The 18,656-nt window shown below is 45.5% G+C and overlaps 1 protein-coding gene across 4 annotated transcripts in view; it reads left to right on the top strand.

The window, feature by feature from the left end:
• Positions 1-7,346: 7,346 nt before the first annotated feature.
• Positions 7,347-18,656, top strand: part of LETM1 (leucine zipper and EF-hand containing transmembrane protein 1) — a 33,163-nt gene continuing 21,853 nt past the window's right edge. For 3 of the 4 annotated variants that reach the window (XM_079975180.1, XM_079975178.1, XM_079975177.1), the window contains exons 1-4: positions 7,347-7,550; positions 11,319-11,376; positions 13,730-14,186; positions 18,446-18,589. In XM_079975180.1, coding sequence (XP_079831306.1) covers positions 7,472-7,550; positions 11,319-11,376; positions 13,730-14,186; positions 18,446-18,589 — 738 coding nt within the window. In that variant the 5' untranslated portion in view covers positions 7,347-7,471. The remainder of the gene's footprint in view (positions 7,551-11,318; positions 11,377-13,729; positions 14,187-18,445; positions 18,590-18,656) is intronic. The other variant, XM_079975179.1, reaches the window with a different exon arrangement.

Genomic DNA, 18,656 nt, shown 5'->3' with positions numbered 1-18,656 from the left:
AGAGAGAGAGAAAGCGAACGGGCCGCCGACCGACCGAGCGTCCCCTTTGGTCTCCGCCTCCTGCGCCTCACCGCCGCCGCCCCCCCCCCCCCCACGGAGCCCAAAACCAGCGCGAAAAATGCGCCGCTCTGATTGGCCGGCGCCGCCTTCGCGCCGCCAACTCCCGAAGCGGTTCATTCAAACCAGCCGCGCAAGCCGGAGGGGAGGGGCGCGCACGCGGCGCGCCCTCGGGTGGGAGGGGGGGGAGGGAGGGAGGTGGACCCGATTCGGAGGCAGGAGGCGAGCGAGCGGAACCCTTCCAATACTTGCCTGCCTTTAATGGCTTTTTCTATATCCGTACACACCCACAAGTTGAGGAAACCGTAGCAAAACCCATTTTAAAATCATAATGTTATAGATATAAATAGGCAGGTAGGTACTGTAACATAAGAAACCATCACAAAATCCGTTTTATATGGAGCCCTTCCATAAGGTTCCAGAGCCTTTCGCAGCATTAAAACGGTATTAACAAGAACATAAAAACGGGTGGGAGGTTTTTAACGTATTTATTATTCCCCCTTAGTTTCAATGCATCTATGTGGGGTGGATTCGTTGGTTGGTTGCAAGTTGCTTCGGGTTGCCTTAGGCAAGAGAAAGTGCCTAACAAATTTAAATAACACCAACAGCATCCCTTTTCCCAGTAGTGATGTATGGAAGTGAGAGCTGGACCATAAAGAAGGCTGATCGCCGAAGAATTGATGCTTTTGAATTATGGTGCTGGGGGAGACTCTTGAGAGTCCCATGGACTGCAAGAAGATCAAACCTCTCCATTCTGAAGGAAATCAGCCCTGAGTGCTCACTGGAAGGACAGATCCTGAAGCTGAGGCTCCAATGCTTTGGCCACCTCATGAGAAGAGAAGACTCCCTGGAGAAGACCCTGATGTTGGGAAAGATGGAGGGCACAAGGAGAAGGGGGCGATAGAGGACGAGATGGTTGGATAGTGTTTTCGAGGTTACCAGCATGAGGCTGACCAAGCTGCGGGGGGCAGTGGAGGACAGGAGTGCCTGGCGTTCTCTGGTCCATGGGGTCATGAAGAGTCGGACACGACTAAACGACTAAACAACAACAACAACAACAGCATCCCTATAAAAAATGGTATTAAGATAAGCAGCAGAAAAGCAGTTGCTTGATTGATTGTGCAAGCCTAGAGTTGGAAGAGACCCCGAGGGTCATCTAGTCCAGTGTTTCCCAACCTTGGGCCTCCAGCTGTTTTTGGACTACAACTTCCATCATCCCTAGCTAGCAAGACCAGTGGTCAGGGATGATGGGAATTGTAGTTCAAAAACAGCTGGAGGCCCAATGTTGGGAAACACTGAATGTAGGAGTCTCAGCTAAAGCATCCATGACAGATGGCCATCCAATCTCTGCTTTAAAACTTCCAAGGAAGGAAGGAGAGTCCAGTTCATCAGCTCCAGAGGGAGTCAGTTCCGCTGTTCAGCAGCTCTTACTGACCAAAGTTCTTCCTGATGTTTAGGAGGAAATTCCTTTCTTGTAACTTGAATCCATTGAAAGGAGAAAACAAGCTTGCTCCGTCTTCTGTAATGGATGCTGAGGAATGGTGCAAGGAACGCCATGGGAAGAAGGCTCGGAGCCCGGGGCAGGGGCAAAACTAGGTTTTATTTCACCTGGTCAAAGACCCAGTTTGGCACCCCAACGCGCATTTGCGCACGCGCACACAGGCTGGGAGCCTCAATGGTGCCCCTTTGCAGGCTTCACCTGGGGCAAAAATTCCAGCAAGCCTCCTGTTATGTACTGAGTTGAATAGGATCCAAAATGCAGCAGTATGATTGGTCCGCAGGAGCCACCCAATCCAGCTCCAGGTGGAAGTGAATCCACAACCTGATTGGCCTACAGGAGAATCCCAGAATTAGCCAGTCACGTGCAGCCCATTGTGTAAATAATGTATATAAAGCAGATATTGTGGGGGAACTTCCATTCCTCCTCACCACTAAAGAGCATGAAATCCACTCTCGACTCGGAGTATATTTCACCTCCCCACCCCAATAGCTACGGCTCTGCCCGGGAAGTGGTGGTGGGACAAAAATGAGTAGTCAGAAGGAAAAGAGGGAGAAGACTTGGAAGAGGTGTTGAAAGCTGAAGAGGTAACAGAGCTTGGTGAGCCAGGAAAGTTGAGAGAGAAGGGAGAAGTCCTGAATTGGAGGCTGAAGCAGGTGAGTGGCAGGAGGGAGGTCAAGAGCCAGAGGTGAGTCTGGCTGGTGAACAGTCAGGGGTGTCTCCACCTCCTGCTGCAACAAGCTCCCCTCCCCCTGACTCCCAGAACCAGGAGAGGCATGAAATGGGCAGAGCAAAGACAAGCTGCACACAGACACACTCTCTGATTGCTTGGGAAAAGCCCTGGAGAGGAGACATATACAGCTACTAGGAAGTGGGGCCTTTAATCTGGGCAACTGGTTTCATGTAGTACAGTGGTACTTCGGGTTACATACGCTTCAGGTTACATACGCTTCAGGTTACACACTCTGCTAACCCAGAAATAGTGCTTCAGGTTAAGAACGTTGCTTCAGGATGAGAACAGAAATCGCGCGGCAGCAGCAGGAGGCCCCATTAGCTAAAGTGATGCTTCAGGTTAAGAACAGTTTCAGGTTAAGAACAGACCTCCGGAACGAATTAAGTGTTGGTTTCTGCTCTCTTCACTGTGCAGCGAAATGCTTGTCACAAGACAATGTTTACATTCCAGTCAGAGTTGCTGTTGGAGTTTCTCACGGGAAAGGAGACTGGATGTGACGTACACTGGTTTCCTGTTTTTCACTGTTCACACAGTGTTCTCTCCGTGCTTTAGAGGAGAGAGGATGCTTTCTGTGCTCCGGCAGAGGCAAGATGTTTTTCTGTAATCTACCAGCTTTGAAGTGTAAATAAAGTAATATATAGTATGTGGCACGTACTCCTCATCATTCCGCTGTGCTTGGGACACTGCAAATTCAACATTCAGTACTTAACCCGAGGTACCACTGTACATGCAGCCTACATGGAATAAGCTGCTGTGCTCATTTAGGCCTGAAACTCAGCCAAGTCTGTGAAGATTGTGTTTTTTGCTATTAAACAGTTAACGTCAACATTGAACTTTTATGATTTATTAACCTACATGCTCTGTTACATCTTCCAGCACTTTAGATATTTGAAGATGGCTATTGTCCTCTTTTCCAGGCTAAGCATACCCATTTTATTAATGAAAACAGGGACACCTTTGTGAATTCCTAACACCCTTTTCTTCACACTAAGAATTACTGCCAGAGTCATCACCCATTGTACAATGCTGAAGGCTCTGCTTTGCCTACTGTATAATATATTAATTTACTCTGTAATAGCCTTTCCTGCACTGCCTTCCAAAGGAGGATTCATTCTGCTCCATGTAAATATTTTTTATCCTGGCTGGCCCTGCCCACAACACATCCAGCCTCCATTTGTTGCATGGCCTCATATAACCAACATGCTTAAGTTTAATTAATGCATGAAGGAGTTAATGCCTTGGGGAAACTGTACTTCTGTAGCCTTATGAGGCTTTGCCCTCGGGTGGGAAAAATATTGCGCCCGGGAAAGGGAGATGGGAGTCAACAGACACTCAAGGAATAGTTTCGGAGAAAAAGCTTTATTTCTACCATCCATGAACTGGTAGAAGGAGCAAGTGTGATAGATTCACAAAAAGCATGCACGAGTTCACAGTCATTTGCACAGAGTATATATTCCCCTTCCAGTTGCCTCCTCTTTCTCCTCCCTCAGGAGTCCTGCCCCATGTTGTGTTTCCTGAGCATGTACAGAAAGCTCCTGTCTTGGGAAAGGGGGGGGGGGTGAGAAGCCAAGGGGTTTCAGAGTGTTCAGCATGTCCAAGATGTTGCAACTAGAGTGAGATAAGATTCAGTTCTCAGGCCTGCTCTGACAGAGTCGATTCATTAGCTTTTTGAAGCCTTGATAAAAGTAACAGTTTGCCTTGCAACAGCATCTTGTGAGAATAAGCAGAGGAAAACTTTAGCTGTGGATTTTTAGAAGACAGAAGGAATTTTGGACAGTTTTGAGGCCTGGTTGGGGGGGTGACTTTGGGCTTAGGTGGGGTCACCTGTCCTCACTTCCAGACTTAGGTAGGTCACTCCCCTGCAACTTGAGAGAAAGATAATGAAGGCCATTTTTCACTTCAGTGTACTAGAAAAGCTTAATATGTGAAGACAGTCTGAGCTGGTTGCTGCAGCTCAAACCTGATGGCTCTTTCAAGCCATTATTGTGTTCCTATACCAGTAATTTAGGAACTTTCACTGCCATAACTAAGTCGTATTTTATTGCCTGTGCAACTTTTTTTGAATACTGTGAGGAAAAGCACATGAATATGACCTTTGAAGAGTTAGTAAGTACAGTAAATGAAAGACTAACAAGTGTGTAGTCTTTTTCTATACCAGGGGAGCTGGTTGACTGACACCAAACTGGGAGGGGTAGTTAATGCCACAGAAGACAGCACCGGGATTCAATATCAATTTAACAGATTGGAGAACTGAGCCAAAACGATCAAAATGAATTTCAGTGAGGATGAATGTAAGCTTCTAGCTGAACATGAGCCAACAAGTGTGATGCAGCAGCAAAAAAGGAAAAAGAAAAGAAGCTAATGCTATTCTAGACTGCATCAACTGTAATGTCCAGATCCTGGTAAGTGATAGGTCTACTCTATTCTGTCTTGGTCAAACCACACCTGGAGTACTGTTCTGGAAGCCACAATAAGAAGGGTGTTGACAAGCTGAAATGTGTGCAAATGAGGGCAACCAGGATGATCAGGGGCCTGAAAAGGTTGAGGGAGTAGGGTATGTTTAGCCTGGAAAATAAGGGTGAAAGAGGAGAGTGCAAAATATGGTCTGAAGCTCAACATCAAAAAAACTAAGATCATGGCCACTGGGCCCATCACCTCCTGGCAAATAGAAGGGGAAGAAATGGAGGCAGTGAGAGATTTTACTTTTTTGGGCTCCATGATCCCTGCAGATGGTGACAGCAGTCACGAAATTAAAAGACGCCTGCTCCTTGGGAGAAAGGTGATGGCAAACCTAGACAGCATCTTAAAAAGCAGAGACATCACCTTGCCAACAAAGGTCCGTATAGTTAAAGCCATGGTTTTCCCAGTAGTGATGTATGGAAGTGAGAGCTGGACCATAAAGAAGGCTGATCGCCGAAGAATTTATGCTTTTGAATTATGGCGCTGGAGGAGACTCTTGAGAGTCCCATGGACTGCAAGAAGATCAAACCTCTTCATTCTGAAGAAAATCAGCCCTGAGTGCTCACTGGAAGGACAGATCATGAAGTTGAGGCTCCAATACTTTGGCCACCTCATGAGAAGAGAAGACTCCCTGGAAAAGACCCTGATGTTGGGAAAGATGGAGGGCACAAGGAGAAGGGGACAACAGAGGACGAGATGGTTGGACAGTGTTCTCGAAGCTACAAACATGAGCCTGACCAAACTGTGGGAGGCAGTGGAAGACAGGAGTGCCTGGCGTGCTCTGGTCCATGGGGTCACGAAGAGTCGGACATGACTAAATGACTAAACAACAAGAAGCCTGGAAAAGAGGAGGTTGGGAGGAGAAATGACAGCCATTTAAATTTTTTAAAGATAAAAGCTTGTTTTCCCCTGCTCGAGGGTAGGACTCAAATCAATGGCTTCAAGCTACAAGAAATGAGATTCCAACTAAACATCAGGAATAACTGACAGCAAGAGCTGTTTGACAGTGGAACCAACTCCCATGGGAGGTGGTGAACTTCCTTGGGAGGTTTTTAAGCAGAGATTGGTTGGCCCTTTGTCATGGATGCTTTAGCTGAGATTTCTGCATGGGGGTTGGGCTAGTTGTCTCTCCGGGTCCCTTCCAACTCTACAGTTCTATGGTTTGCCCAGCCTGATTAATTTACTTTATTTAAGTAGATGCTCTGAACTGGATGAGGTTAACTGCTAGGTGGATTTGTAGCGGGCCAACTAATGAAACCCCAGGATTGCTTACTTATGGTTCCTTGTCATGCTGGGGGGGGGGGGCAAGTGGAGCACCACATGGTTTTTTTTTGTCCTAGGCCAGTTGTAGTTCAATGCAGGGCTATTTCCCCCAGCCAGAACTAACTGAAACTCAACTTTGGCACCTCTCAGGTGGGCACCATTCCCATCATAAGAGGCACCTCTTTTTTTCTAGAAAAATAGCATTGGGTGTAGAGGTCAGATGCTGGAATCGGACCTAGGAGAGCCCTGGGTTCAAATGTTCCCTTGAAGCTCGCTGGGTGTGACGTGCTGTGATGTCCACTGCCTCTCTCGGCCTAGCCTGTATCACAGGGTCATTGTTGTGAAGCTAAACATGGGCTACACCCAAGAATTACCAACGATAGAAAAATGGCAGATGAAGATGACGGATTTTTCGGAGCTAGCCGACCTAACCAGAGGCGTCTGCGACCAGAAGGAGGAGGAGTATCAGGAAGAGTGGATTAAATTTAATGATTACATAGTTAAATATGTTAAGTTAAATTAACTGAAAACAGCTTGCAGATACTTAATTGGCTTAGGATTTTATAGTCAAAACAAAATAAAAAAAATTCCTTCCAGTAGCACCTTAAAGACCAACTAAGTTAGTTCTTGGTATGAGCTTTCGTGTGCATGCACACTTCTTCAGATGTATTAGGATTTTATGTTAAGGGATGAATGAATATGTTTAATTTCATAATGTGAAGATCTAAGGATGTTAATATTTCAGTTAAATTTTATAAGAACTGTGATTTGGAAAACCGTTAAAAGGACATGCAATGAAATTCAACCAAGGGGAAGCGAGGAAGTCACCTAACAATGTTAATAAGTGTAATTTTCAATAAGGCTGTGATTTATGTTTGTTTGTCCTATGTGTTTGTTTATAATGTTGTGAAAACCAATAAAAAAAATTTGGAAAAAAAACACCACATGAGCTACACGGAGAAAAAAGAGGCTACAAATGTAATAATAATACAGTAATCCTAACCTAACGCAGTAACAAACAAAGCAATGACACCCCCCAGGAGTTTCCTGCCGCCCTTAAGTTTAGGCGGGGAAAGGCATCCCATTGCAGCCGCCTCTATAAATTTTCCCGCTCCCCGTGAGGAAGCCGCCGCTTCCCCTCAAGGGATGAGGTAAAAAAACCAAAATGGCGCCCGGAGCCGCCCCGGAGGCTCCAGGCGCGGCCTCGGGTTCAGCGTATCAGGAGCCGGCGGCTCCGATTGGCCACTCGGCCGTCCAACGGGATTCCGCGGGAATCGCTTCGAGCCGCCGGGCTCGGCTTCCCGGCGTGCGCCGCTTCTCCCCTCCCTCTCCCAGCATGCACCTGGCTCCGCTCTCCACCCCGCGCGGGCGGCTCCTGAGGAGAAAAGTGGCCCGGCGAGGCGAGCGAGCGGACGCGGCTCTCTAGGCCGGACCGGCAGCCTCGTCCTGCGGGTGGAGAGATGGCGTTCGTGCTGCTGGCGCGCTGCGGCCGGGGCGCCTGCTCCGTCCCCAGGCGCCTGCGCTGGGAGCCCGAGGCCGGTGAGGGCGGCGTCGGACCGGGGAGCGGGAGAAGGAAAGCGGTGGGGACAGCCGGGCCTGGCGCCGGTGGGGCGGGCCTGGGGTATGGGGGGGGGCTCCGTGAGGGGGAGCGGCTGCAACAAGTCAGCCTTGGAACCCCCTCAGCGTGGCTTCGAGAAGGCCCTGAGCCTCCGGCGCCGGCCACCTTTCCGGATGTTGAGGAACTACAACTCCCATCGTCCCTCACCGCCGGCCGTGATAGCTAGGAATCATGGGAGTCGTAGTCCAACAACCACCAGAGACCCATAGTTTGGAAAGGCTGCTGTCACAGCGTGTTTGTTTACTTCTTGGATTTATATCCCACCGTTTTCTCCGAGGAGCTTCCGTGGTTTGCTCCCTCTTACTCATTTAATCCTGGCTACAAGAACAACCCTGTGAGGTAGAGTTGAGTTGACAGGCAGTGACAGGCTGCCAAGGTCACCCCAGCGAGCTTTCATCCCTGAGCATGATTTGAACTCTGGTCTCTTGTGCCTGAGTCTCCAGAGAGCTGCTGCCAGAGTGTGGCTGATTGCCTTGCACTGCCTTTATATCCCACCCTTTTCTCCAAAGAGCTGGAGGCGGAATTGGGTGGTTCTGCCCGCAGACTGTCTCACAAGAGTGGTGCACGCTCTAGAAGAATTTGGATTTGATATCCCGCTTTATCACTACCCTAAGGAGTCTCAAAGCGGCTAACAATCTCCTTTTCCCTTCCTCCCCCACAACAAACACTCTGTGAGGTGAGTGGGGCTGAGAGACTTCAGAGAAGTGTGACTGGCCCAAGGTCACCCAGCAGCTGCATGTGGAGGAGCGGGGAATCAAACCCAGTTCACCAGATTACGAGTCCACCGCTCTTAACCACTACACCACACTGGCTCTAGTTATCGCCCGCTTGGACTACTGCAATGCACTCTATATGGGGCTACCTTTGAAGGTGACCTGGATACTACAACTAATCCAGAATGCGGCAGCCAGACTGGTAACTGGGAGTGGCTGCCGAGACCATATTACACCGGTCCTTAAAGACCTGCATTGGCTCCCAGTATGTTTCCCAGCACAATTCAAAGTGTTGGTGCTGACTTTTAAATCCCTAAACGGCCTCAGCTCTGTATACCTGAAGGAGCGTCTCCACCTCCATTGTTCAGCTCGGACACTGAGGTCCAGCTCCAAGGGCCTTCTGGCGGTTCCCTCAACTGCAAGAAGTGAGGTCACAGGAAACCAGGCAGAGGGCCTTCACGGTAGTGGCACCTGCCCTGTGGAATGCTCTCCCATCAGATGTCAAGGAAATAAACAACTGTCTGACTTTTAGAAGACATCTGAAGGCAGCCCTGTTTAGGGAAGTTTTTAATGTTTGAAGTTTTAATCTGTTTTTAGTCCTCTGTTGGAAGCCACCCAGAGTGGTTGGGGAAACCGAGCCAGATGGGCGGAGTATAATAATAATAATAATAATAATAATAATTCACCTCCTTCCTTCCTCACCACCACCCTGTGAGGTAGAGTTAGGTTGAGACTGACCCCCAAGTTTACCTAGAGAGCTTCATGGCTGGGGGGGGGGATTTGAACCCTGGTTTCTTGCAGGTCCTAGTCTGCCACTAATCACTCTGCCAGCACTGGCTCTCCAGGGTACCTGGAACTGGGCAATAGAGGTTTATGACCTGACTCCGCATTAAGATGGCTTTAGGTGCAATGCATTATTGTGCAATATTGCAGTATTAATATCTCTTGATGTGATTGGTGGAGTGGGTTGCCATCTTCAGCTTAGGTTATTGGTATAGTGCATATTATACAGGTCTTTGCTTGTGGGATAGTTTGCTTTCTGTTGTGCCTTTATGCAGGTGAGAAGGAATGGTGATGCACCCTGGAGTTAATATTGAGTCTGGTGTTCTAGTACAATTCAGGTTGCTGTGATGTCCAAAAATAGCCATGTAGGGATCAAATAAGTAAAATAATAGCATGAAGCAAAGTCTTGGAATGCTTCTAGGTTATGAAGGTTATTGACACTCTGAATTTGAGCACCAGTCAATTGCAGTTTCACTGTTTCATTCCCAATCCCCATGCTAGCAGCTGCTAGTCTAGGTAAGTCGTGAGTCTCATAAGAGGCATGTTCTCTTTAAGGAGGTGCACACCTTGGGCTGTAGTCATTATTCAGAAGCTTAAAAGACTTAATTTCATTATGAAGCCATTGGAATAGAGGACCCCAGCCTAATGATTGCATCTGGAGGGTGCAAGATGGAGCTGGTGAACTGGCATGGCACTAGTTAATCCTCTATTCACTGTTCTAAGTGCACCTTCTTTATGAAACCTTTGAAAATATGATTCAATGACTCCTTCAGGTGAAGTGTTCAGTGAACTTTGATCTGGGGACCATTAAACTGATGGGTGTATAAAATATATCTCAAAGATTACTGGGAACAGACTTCTGAATGTACATTGTGGTGTAATTAATGTCTGAGACCTATAGAACTAGTCTTTGTGATGTGACTTAGTGTCTGGTGATAATAGGTGGAAAAGTGTCTAGGCTATGCATTTAGTCATTCATGATACAGAAACGTTATCACTTCAACACGATATCCTTTTGAAGACTTTAAAGATATCTGCAACAATGAAGGCTACAAACGTATTTATTTTTAAACAGTAGAAAACTTCAGACACTCTCGTGCCTTTCTGTTTACTCTAGGCTTTCTGTGAGGTGCCAAATCTCAGGTGAAACATGGCACATGTGCAGTTGCAGAGTATTCCTAGTGTGACTAATCCCCAGATCTAATTTAGAAGCATTTCTGTCTCCTGCCTTTTCCTTATACTAACAATTGTATGCCATACACTGGCTTTGTTTGATTACATTTTGTTGTGGTCTGCATATTTTTCTTATTAGTTTTATTGTGTGTTTTTTCAGCTTTAATAAGATAATCACTTGTTTTCTTTCTAAAATCCCCTTAGAATCTCATTGCTAATCTTATCTTGTATGTGCTTCTTAAGTAGCCTTAAGTGCTTCTAAGAATGGTTTGTTATCCACTAATGACTATGCCTTAAGTATTGCAAGGTGTAACTGTAGACTGACATTAAAAAACAAATTGCAAAATAAATAATAATTAAAAATCCGTTTTTAAATACAAATAAAGCAGAGCACATCTCAGTACAAGTGTGTATCATTCATATATTAAAACTACATATAAAGACAATACATACAGTTGCCTAACCACAGGTATTTAAATAATTATCCACATATATAATTTTACAATTAATATTTGAACAACATAAAGTATAGCTTCTAGAAACAAAATGTATAATGTTTTGGAGAGTGAGAGGCACTACAGTGCAGCTTATTTAACAATTTGCAATTGATGGGGTGATTTTGTTCTGCTTGTTGATTCTAGTTTATAATCTTGTATGTGAAATGAATTCTTGAATTTTGACGACTTGTTTTTAGTTCTGTTGAAAATGGTTATAGGAAAGAGAGAGTACAAGTTAAAAATTAAATGAAAGCAAACTGAATCATTTGCTGTTATTGTTGGGCTTTGAGACTTACGATATAGTTTTATTTGAATAATCTGCTTTCTTTACTCATCACCCAGTCTCCTGAAGGCTTCTTGTAACCTGTCCTGAGCATACAACATATTAGTGTTTCTGTTTGCAGTGGTATAGTAGTACTGAACAAAGCTATTTTGATGTTGGTGCCGCTACAAATGGTCAGTGTATTGTATTGCAATCTACTGGTTTACAGACTCTTTTTTTATTTTATTTTTTTACTTCTAGGTCATTTGGAAAATCGTGCTTGTTTTAGCTGCGCATCCCTGCGGCTAATAAATCATACGTAAGTAAACATATTCAGAAGATCACTTTCCCTCAATCGGATGCTGATCATAAATAATCCAAAGTAACTGAGTTTCCCTAATAGTTCAAAAAGTTAGAGATTAGTTTATTTTCCTCATAACGTATGAGGAAACAAATTAATCATGCAGACATCCACAATAGAAATGATTACAGGCGTCCCCCTATTTACACGTGGGTTATGTTCCCAGACTCCACTTGTATACGTGAAATCGCGTAAAGTGGTGAGAGCGGTGTTGAGAGAGGCTGGGAAGCGGCTCTCTGCAGATTCCACCCACCTTCCCTGGGCAGCAATGTGCTGTTCTACTCGTGTGCCCTGCCTGCCTCTGGTGACTGGAAAGTTGAATTGGGGGTAGGTGGCTCCTGTGGCCCAGCACCACTGCGAGGCCTTTCGGCGTTCTCCCTGTTAGTCTTGGAAGCATAGCTGTCAACCGTCCCTTATTTGGCGGGAAAGTCCCTTATCCCAGCGCTCTGTCCCGCTGCTGTCCCTTATTGATGATGTCCCTTAAATTTCCTGGGTTTCAAAGGAAGCAGCTCCTCTCCCTCCCTCCCTGCTGCCAGGGAGGAGGGAGGCGCCACCCAATAAGGAGTTTAAGAACGACTGGGGGGGTGGAGCTTGCATGCCTTGTGCCGATCAAATCGGCCGCATTGCCTGGGGACTTGCCTTTGCTCAGTGCTTCCCAGCAGAGAGGTGACGGTGGTTTTCCTTGCTGCATCCCCTTTGCTGGGTTGCTGCGCTGTGGGAACCACAGCTTGAGGCTTCGTTTGGCTGCTGGCTGGGCTTTCTGCCTTTGGCTCAGAGGGGCTCAGAAGTTGAACACACCTGTGCCCGGAAACTCCCTTATTTTGGCTGCTGATCCCTTATTTTCGAGGCTTCTCGTCCCTTATTTTCAAATCTGTAAGTTGACAGCTATGCTTGGAAGTTGCTGGACATGGTTTCTTATCTAGTTTCAAAACGATATTACTGGGGTTATGACATTTAAATTACCCTAAGACAATAATGTAAAGATTTAGTTGCCGGCGCCGGGAATCTAGAGTGCAGATGAATATAAAGCATATAATGGCCCCAAAATAGGCTCGGCACATTAGGTTAAAAAGGTAATGAAAGAATTAAAACCGGTCCAGGTCTAGAACACACTACCCAGTCAGAGTAGCCCTGAGTGTCAAGGCCTGCACTATAAAGATTGCCACCCCACGTGAAACTTGGGGATTTGCGTCCACAAGAAGCGATTTCAAACAGTCTTCCTTAGGTGTGATGGTGGACGGGATCAAGCGAAGGAGCTTAGATCTTATTGGCTCATAAATAGGGCAGTAGAAAAAGAAGTGTATGAAGTCCTCTACTTCATTCATTGTGCATGAACATAGACGCTGAGTAATAGGGGTCTTAGAGTAAATCCCCTGCAGGAAGGCCGTGGGTATAGAATGGAAACAGGCCATGGTAAACGCTCTTCTCAAATTAGGCAATGGAGGGCGGAGGGACTCTGGACTCTCAGATCCTGAGTGAGTGAGGGTGGCAAGACACTTGGAGCGGCCATTCAAGCTGTTTTCCCCTGGTCTCCATTTCTTCTACTCTTTTTTGTGGCCTTTTGGCAGCATATCCTGGTTCAAATCAGTTATTTTGCGGCGGCATACATAAATGCAGTTGCACGTGAGTGGAATGCACATGAAATGAGGGTGTGCCTGTATATAAAATAAGTGCTTAAACTGAACTGGATATATTGAATTGGTCCTCAAACTTTCTGGCCTTTGTAAACAAGCCTATTAATGTGTGGTCACCAGTACCTCCCTCTTCATAGGGTAGGAATTTCCCTGTGCTTTCCTTTTAAGTTGCCAAGACCAGTGATACCAGCTGATTACAGGTCGGGTACAGTTTGGGGAAAGTGGCCTCATGGGCCCCATTGAGCCCCTTGGTAGGCCAAGAATGGGGCAGAGGTTCCCATTCCCAGCTGTAAGTAATAGTCCAAAGAGAGTGAATTCTAGCTGCTGAATTCTAAGAAAAAGGCATTTCATCTTGCTTCAAACTTTTCTGTAGGTTTGGAGTAAATTCTAATATAACACACTTTGCTAAACGAAGCTGTAAACTTGTCAGGCATGAAACAAGAACTTAATAGTTGTGATCTGGTGTGCAAGTCTTTTAGCAGAATAGATTTTGTCAGAGGGCCTTTAAGGTGTAGTGGAAAGAGTGTTGGGTTTATATCTCCACTCATACAAATCTTTTTGGATGGTCCTTCATGTCACTATCTTAGTCTTGTATACTCATAGGGTAGAGGTAAATGCAAAGAATTGTGAAGTTGTATGTGCCATGTAAATACAAACACTCACTTCTTTTTTTACAGGACTGCTCATTTTAAATATTGCGCTAGTGCCTCTCCTGTTTACGTTTGCTTTGCAAAAGGGGATTACAATCGGACTGAAGGATCAGGACAAAGGCACTTTACAGCTTTGAGATCGTTTGACCTGTGGTCACCAACTGCTAACGGAGGTGTTTTGGGGCCATGTTATCTTCCAGTACGACAGTGGCATTCTTCACAACCTCGTTATGATGACTCCGTGGTAGAAAAGTCGCTTAAGTCTCTCAAGGATAAAAATAAGAAACTGGAAGAAGGGGGCCCAATTTATAGCCCAACAGTAGAAGAAGGCATAGTTAAAAAATCTATAGGACAGAGAATTGTTGATGAACTGAAGCACTACTATCATGGCTTTCGATTGTTGTGGATTGATACAAAAATTGCAGCAAGGATGCTCTGGAGAATTCTTCATGGCAGCACTTTATCCCGCCGAGAACGGAGACAGGTACTGAATCCATTGTATTGTTTCGGTGGTTCAATTTTAGATGTCTTAAAAGCTGAGTTAACAGCTTTATTGCTTATACAGAGTGACATTAAAGGTAAAGGTACCCCGGCCCGTACGGGCCAGTCTTGACAGACTCTAGGGTTGTGCGCTCATCTCACTCTAGAGGCCGGGAGCTAGCGCTGTCCGCAGACACTTCCGGGTCACGTGGCCAGCGTGACGAAGCTGCTCTGGCGAGCCAGCACCAGCGTAGCACACGGAAACGCCGTTTACCTTCCCGCTATAAAGCGGTACCTATTTATCTACTTGCACTTAAGTGGGCACTGCTAGGTGGGCAGGAGCTGAGACCGAACGACGGGAGCTCACCCCACCGCAGGGATTCGAACCGCCGACCATACGATCGGCAAGCCCTAGGCACTGAGGTTTTACCCACAGCGCCACCCGCGTCCCTACAGAGTGACATTAGCGATATATTATTGAAACATTTTTACCACTAAATGCACATCATCTTGAATATCACTGGTTGAAATAATTAATAATAATAATAATAATATTTATTAATATTTATACCCCAGCCACTCTGGGTGGCTTCCAACAAAATATTAAAATACAGTGGTACCTCTGGATGTGAACGCAACCCGTGTCTGCGTGGGTCGCGATTCACCGCTTCCGCGCATGTGTGTGACGTCATTTTGAGCGTCTGCGCATGTGCGAGGGGTGAAACCCGGAAGTAACACGTTCCGTTACTTCCGGGTCGCCACGGAGCGCGACCCGAAAATGCCCAACCCGAAGCTACTTCAACCGCCAGAATGCCCTCGACGCTGGACCTCATGTCCAGGCAGAACAATGGGGGTGGAGACGCTCCTTCAGGTATACTGGACCGAGTCTGCTTATGCATTTCCCCCCTTAAATGGCTGTACAAAACATCATGAACATTTGTTGAAGCGTTTGGTTTTTCTGTGTATTGTACAAAGCAGCTTCCATATGCATTTAAATGGAGCAGAACATCGCTTGCATATTCTTACCCAGAAAAGTGTGCACAATTTTTCTACCCCATGGTAGAAAAATATTGAGTGACCTGTTTCCTTAAGCTACTTGCACTCAGTGGTGTACAGGTAACTCACAGCTTACGTGGGGGTTCAGTTCTAGGGGTCCACATGTAAACACAAAATCACATAAAGACAGGAACTCCCAAACTGCCCCTCCACAAGGCAGAGGCAGAGGGCTGTTTACTGGGCTCAGGGATGGTCACGGGAAATCAGTGTAAACTGCAAGTTATCTGTATATTCTTTAGCTATGCTACTCCACATAAAGCATCAGAAGTGAGCCCTGTTCAGTTCAATGGGACTTCCTACCAGGTAAGTGGGTATAGGATTGCTGCTTAAATTGCTGTACATTTTTACATATCGAAAAACAAAAATCGGGTCGATTGCAATAATTGTTCACTAGATTAAATATTTATAATTTTGTAGTTTTATTTTCATGTTCTGAACAATTGAATAGTTTCAGACAGTGTTAGAAACTGAGAAATGAAAGCTAGGAGCTAAGTGGTACTTTAAACGTAGGTTATGGACGTAACAATGAATGTCTGGGCGTGCTTTTTTATAACCAGAATACAAAGGTGAAAATGAATCAACTACAGCTAAAATATTATGTTCATTTTTCACATGGTCTAGTCCTTCCCCTGCCCACCCCCCTAATATTCTTAAGAGGGTCTCTTCTCCAGTCTTCAGAGAGTGGCTGGAAGTGGGGGAAGCAGAAAAGGGTCCTCCTTTCCTTCCACTCTGCAGTTTTAATCTGAAATTGTAGACGCAGTACTGCGCCCAGAGCCCAGAAACTGCTTGCACTAAAGAAATTCCTTGTTGCAAAATGCTCCTAGAACAATGGGAGTTTCGAACACTGGTTTCAGAAATTTTTGCTTGCAGCGTTGTCATGACACTGGAAACTACCGTATTTTTCACCCTATAGGACCCACCGGCCCATAGGACACACCTAGATTTTGGGGGGGGGGGCAAATAAAGGGGAAAAAAATTATTTCCCCCCCCAGGTGCGGGGCTGGGGCAGGGGGAAGCCCGAGCTTCCCCCTCCCCCAGCCCCCAGAACGGGACCCAGAGCGATGCTCTGGGAGCTTGCGGGGCTGGAGAACGGGACCCAGAGTGATGCCGAAGCTGCGTGCAGCTTTGGCATCGCTCTGGGAGCTTGCGGGACTGGAGGAGGGGGAAGCCCTCCGTCAGCCTTCTAACCAAGTCGGAGGACAGCGGGAAAGGCGCACCGAGTTTGCGGGGCGAGAGGCGTCGGTGTGCACCGACATTTCCCCTTCATTTTTGGAGAGGAAAAAGTGCATCCTATAGGGCGAAAAATACGGTATTTGTCATAGCATACAGTTGTTGAGGCACTATCACTTCTCATTTCGCAAATTTAGGCTTAAGATTCCACATTTTCATATCAACACATCATTCAGTATTTAAACATCATACAGTGCAAGGGAAACCTCTAATAGTGCATGTCATCAAGTGTTCCCTTATATGGATCAATAGTCATCAAGTGTTCCCTTATATGGATCAGGCACGGAGAACCTGTGACTCTCCAGATGTTGGACTTCAGCTCGCAGCTGGCATGGCCAGAGTTCAGGGATGATGGAAGCTATAATCTGACAACATCTGACAAGTTCTGCATCTTTGACACTGGTTCTCTTGCTTTTACTGTTGTAAAGAAAATTGCTATGCATTTATTTCTTTAGCACTGTTAACAGGTAGCAGTGCTTTTTTGTGCATCCATTCTAGTGACTCGCTCTTGTTCTTTACCTCTTATTAGCAGTAATAGCAAACTAAAGTTAACAGTTGAACGATTTGTATTTTTCTTTCTTTCAATGTATACAACCTATGCATACACCTGAAATATATAGTGATTTAAAAGATGTTGGGGTTAGACTAAAATACATTTAAAACTACTATTTAATTTTTTTTAAAAAAAACCCAGTTCATATAATGGCTTTAACCCAAGTTGCATTTCTCTTTGTGCAAGGAGGAGCAAGTTCCCCTTCCATCTACAGCCCCCTCCAACACCTGTATTTATTATTATCTATGGTGTTTATATCCTACCCTTTTCTCCAAGGTGTTCAAGGTGGTGTATATGGTTCTCTCCCTCCTCTTTTAATCTCCAGAACAACCCTGTGAGGTAGGTTAGGCTGAGAGAGAGTGAATGGCCCAAGGCCACCCAGTGAGCTTCATGACCAACTGGGGATTTGAACCCTGGTCTTCCAGGTCATGGGCCAACACTCTAACCGCTATACAGCTCTGCACTATTCCCAGGGACTCCCCATCTCTCAGTCATAGATTTTTAGGCAGCGCCAGAGGATAGTCTGATTGTGTGATTCAAGCTCTGTTTTATTTCTAGAAGGGAAGCTAGCATCCAAACCACTATGTCCACAAGAGTTTAAAGAATCTAAGGACCCTATTGAGTTGATCTATAAAATAACTAGGGCTGGACGACACCAGCTTTTCAATTTTGCGATGTGTCACCAGGTAAACATCACAATATAGTGATATATCATGATGTTGAAAAGGAAGGAGCATTGAACCTGAAACCACCAGAGCTCTCTCTGCCCCCAGTACATGGAAGCAAGGAGCATTGGCTCCCGGCCCTGTGAGGCACTGGGGTGAAACTCCTGCAGCTCCCTCTGCTGCCAGCGCCCAGAGCAGGGAGGAAGGAGGCAGCCAGAGAAGGCACTATTGCCCTCAGACTGGTCCAGGGCTAATATTTACTAGTGTTAAACTGAAAGATTGACTATATAGAGCTCAGTGCTTAAAAATTCAATGTGTTTATTAGTTGCCTCCTTTCTCTAACTTTTACAATTGTAAATTTCTTCATTTTACTTACTTAAAGCCATAGATAAAGTAGTTGTACTCAGTAATAACTACCACACCACTGCTTCAACTATTGTAGTTGAAATATATATACGAGACCTAACAGCATAAGCAAAAAGCAAACATTTCAATTTGTAAATTAAGGAGAAAGGAGTCTGGTTTAAAATGAAAGCTGATTTGAATGTAACATTGTTAAATCAAGGAGTGCAAAAATATTACCTTGCAGTTCAGTTCATTATCTTCTAACAAATTGATGTTAAGATGGTTTTTCTATATACCAAAAGTTGTTGGAATATGATGCAGAATACAAATAAATATCATACAATGAATGACATGCTATGTCATATTGACTTGTTTTTATGGTTACTAATCTCCTTACTTATTTGTTGCTTACAGTTCCTTCGGATATGTGCTGATCTCTTTCGGTTGGTCCCTTTCCTAGTCTTTCTTGTTGTTCCTTTCATGGAATTCCTGCTTCCCGTAGCTTTAAAGCTGTTCCCCAATATGCTCCCTTCAACATTTGAGACAAAGTCTAAGAAGGTAACTAAAATATGAATCAGCATTTTAATACTTTGTGGCAAAACAGATGTTCTGATTCATTAAATTC

The sequence above is a fragment of the Podarcis cretensis genome (genome assembly GCF_951804945.1).
Source record: "Podarcis cretensis genome assembly, chromosome: 5".
Taxonomy (NCBI): domain Eukaryota; kingdom Metazoa; phylum Chordata; class Lepidosauria; order Squamata; family Lacertidae; genus Podarcis; species Podarcis cretensis.
The sequence above is the reverse complement of the archived record's forward strand: the minus strand, read 5'-3'. Positions and strand labels throughout refer to the sequence as shown.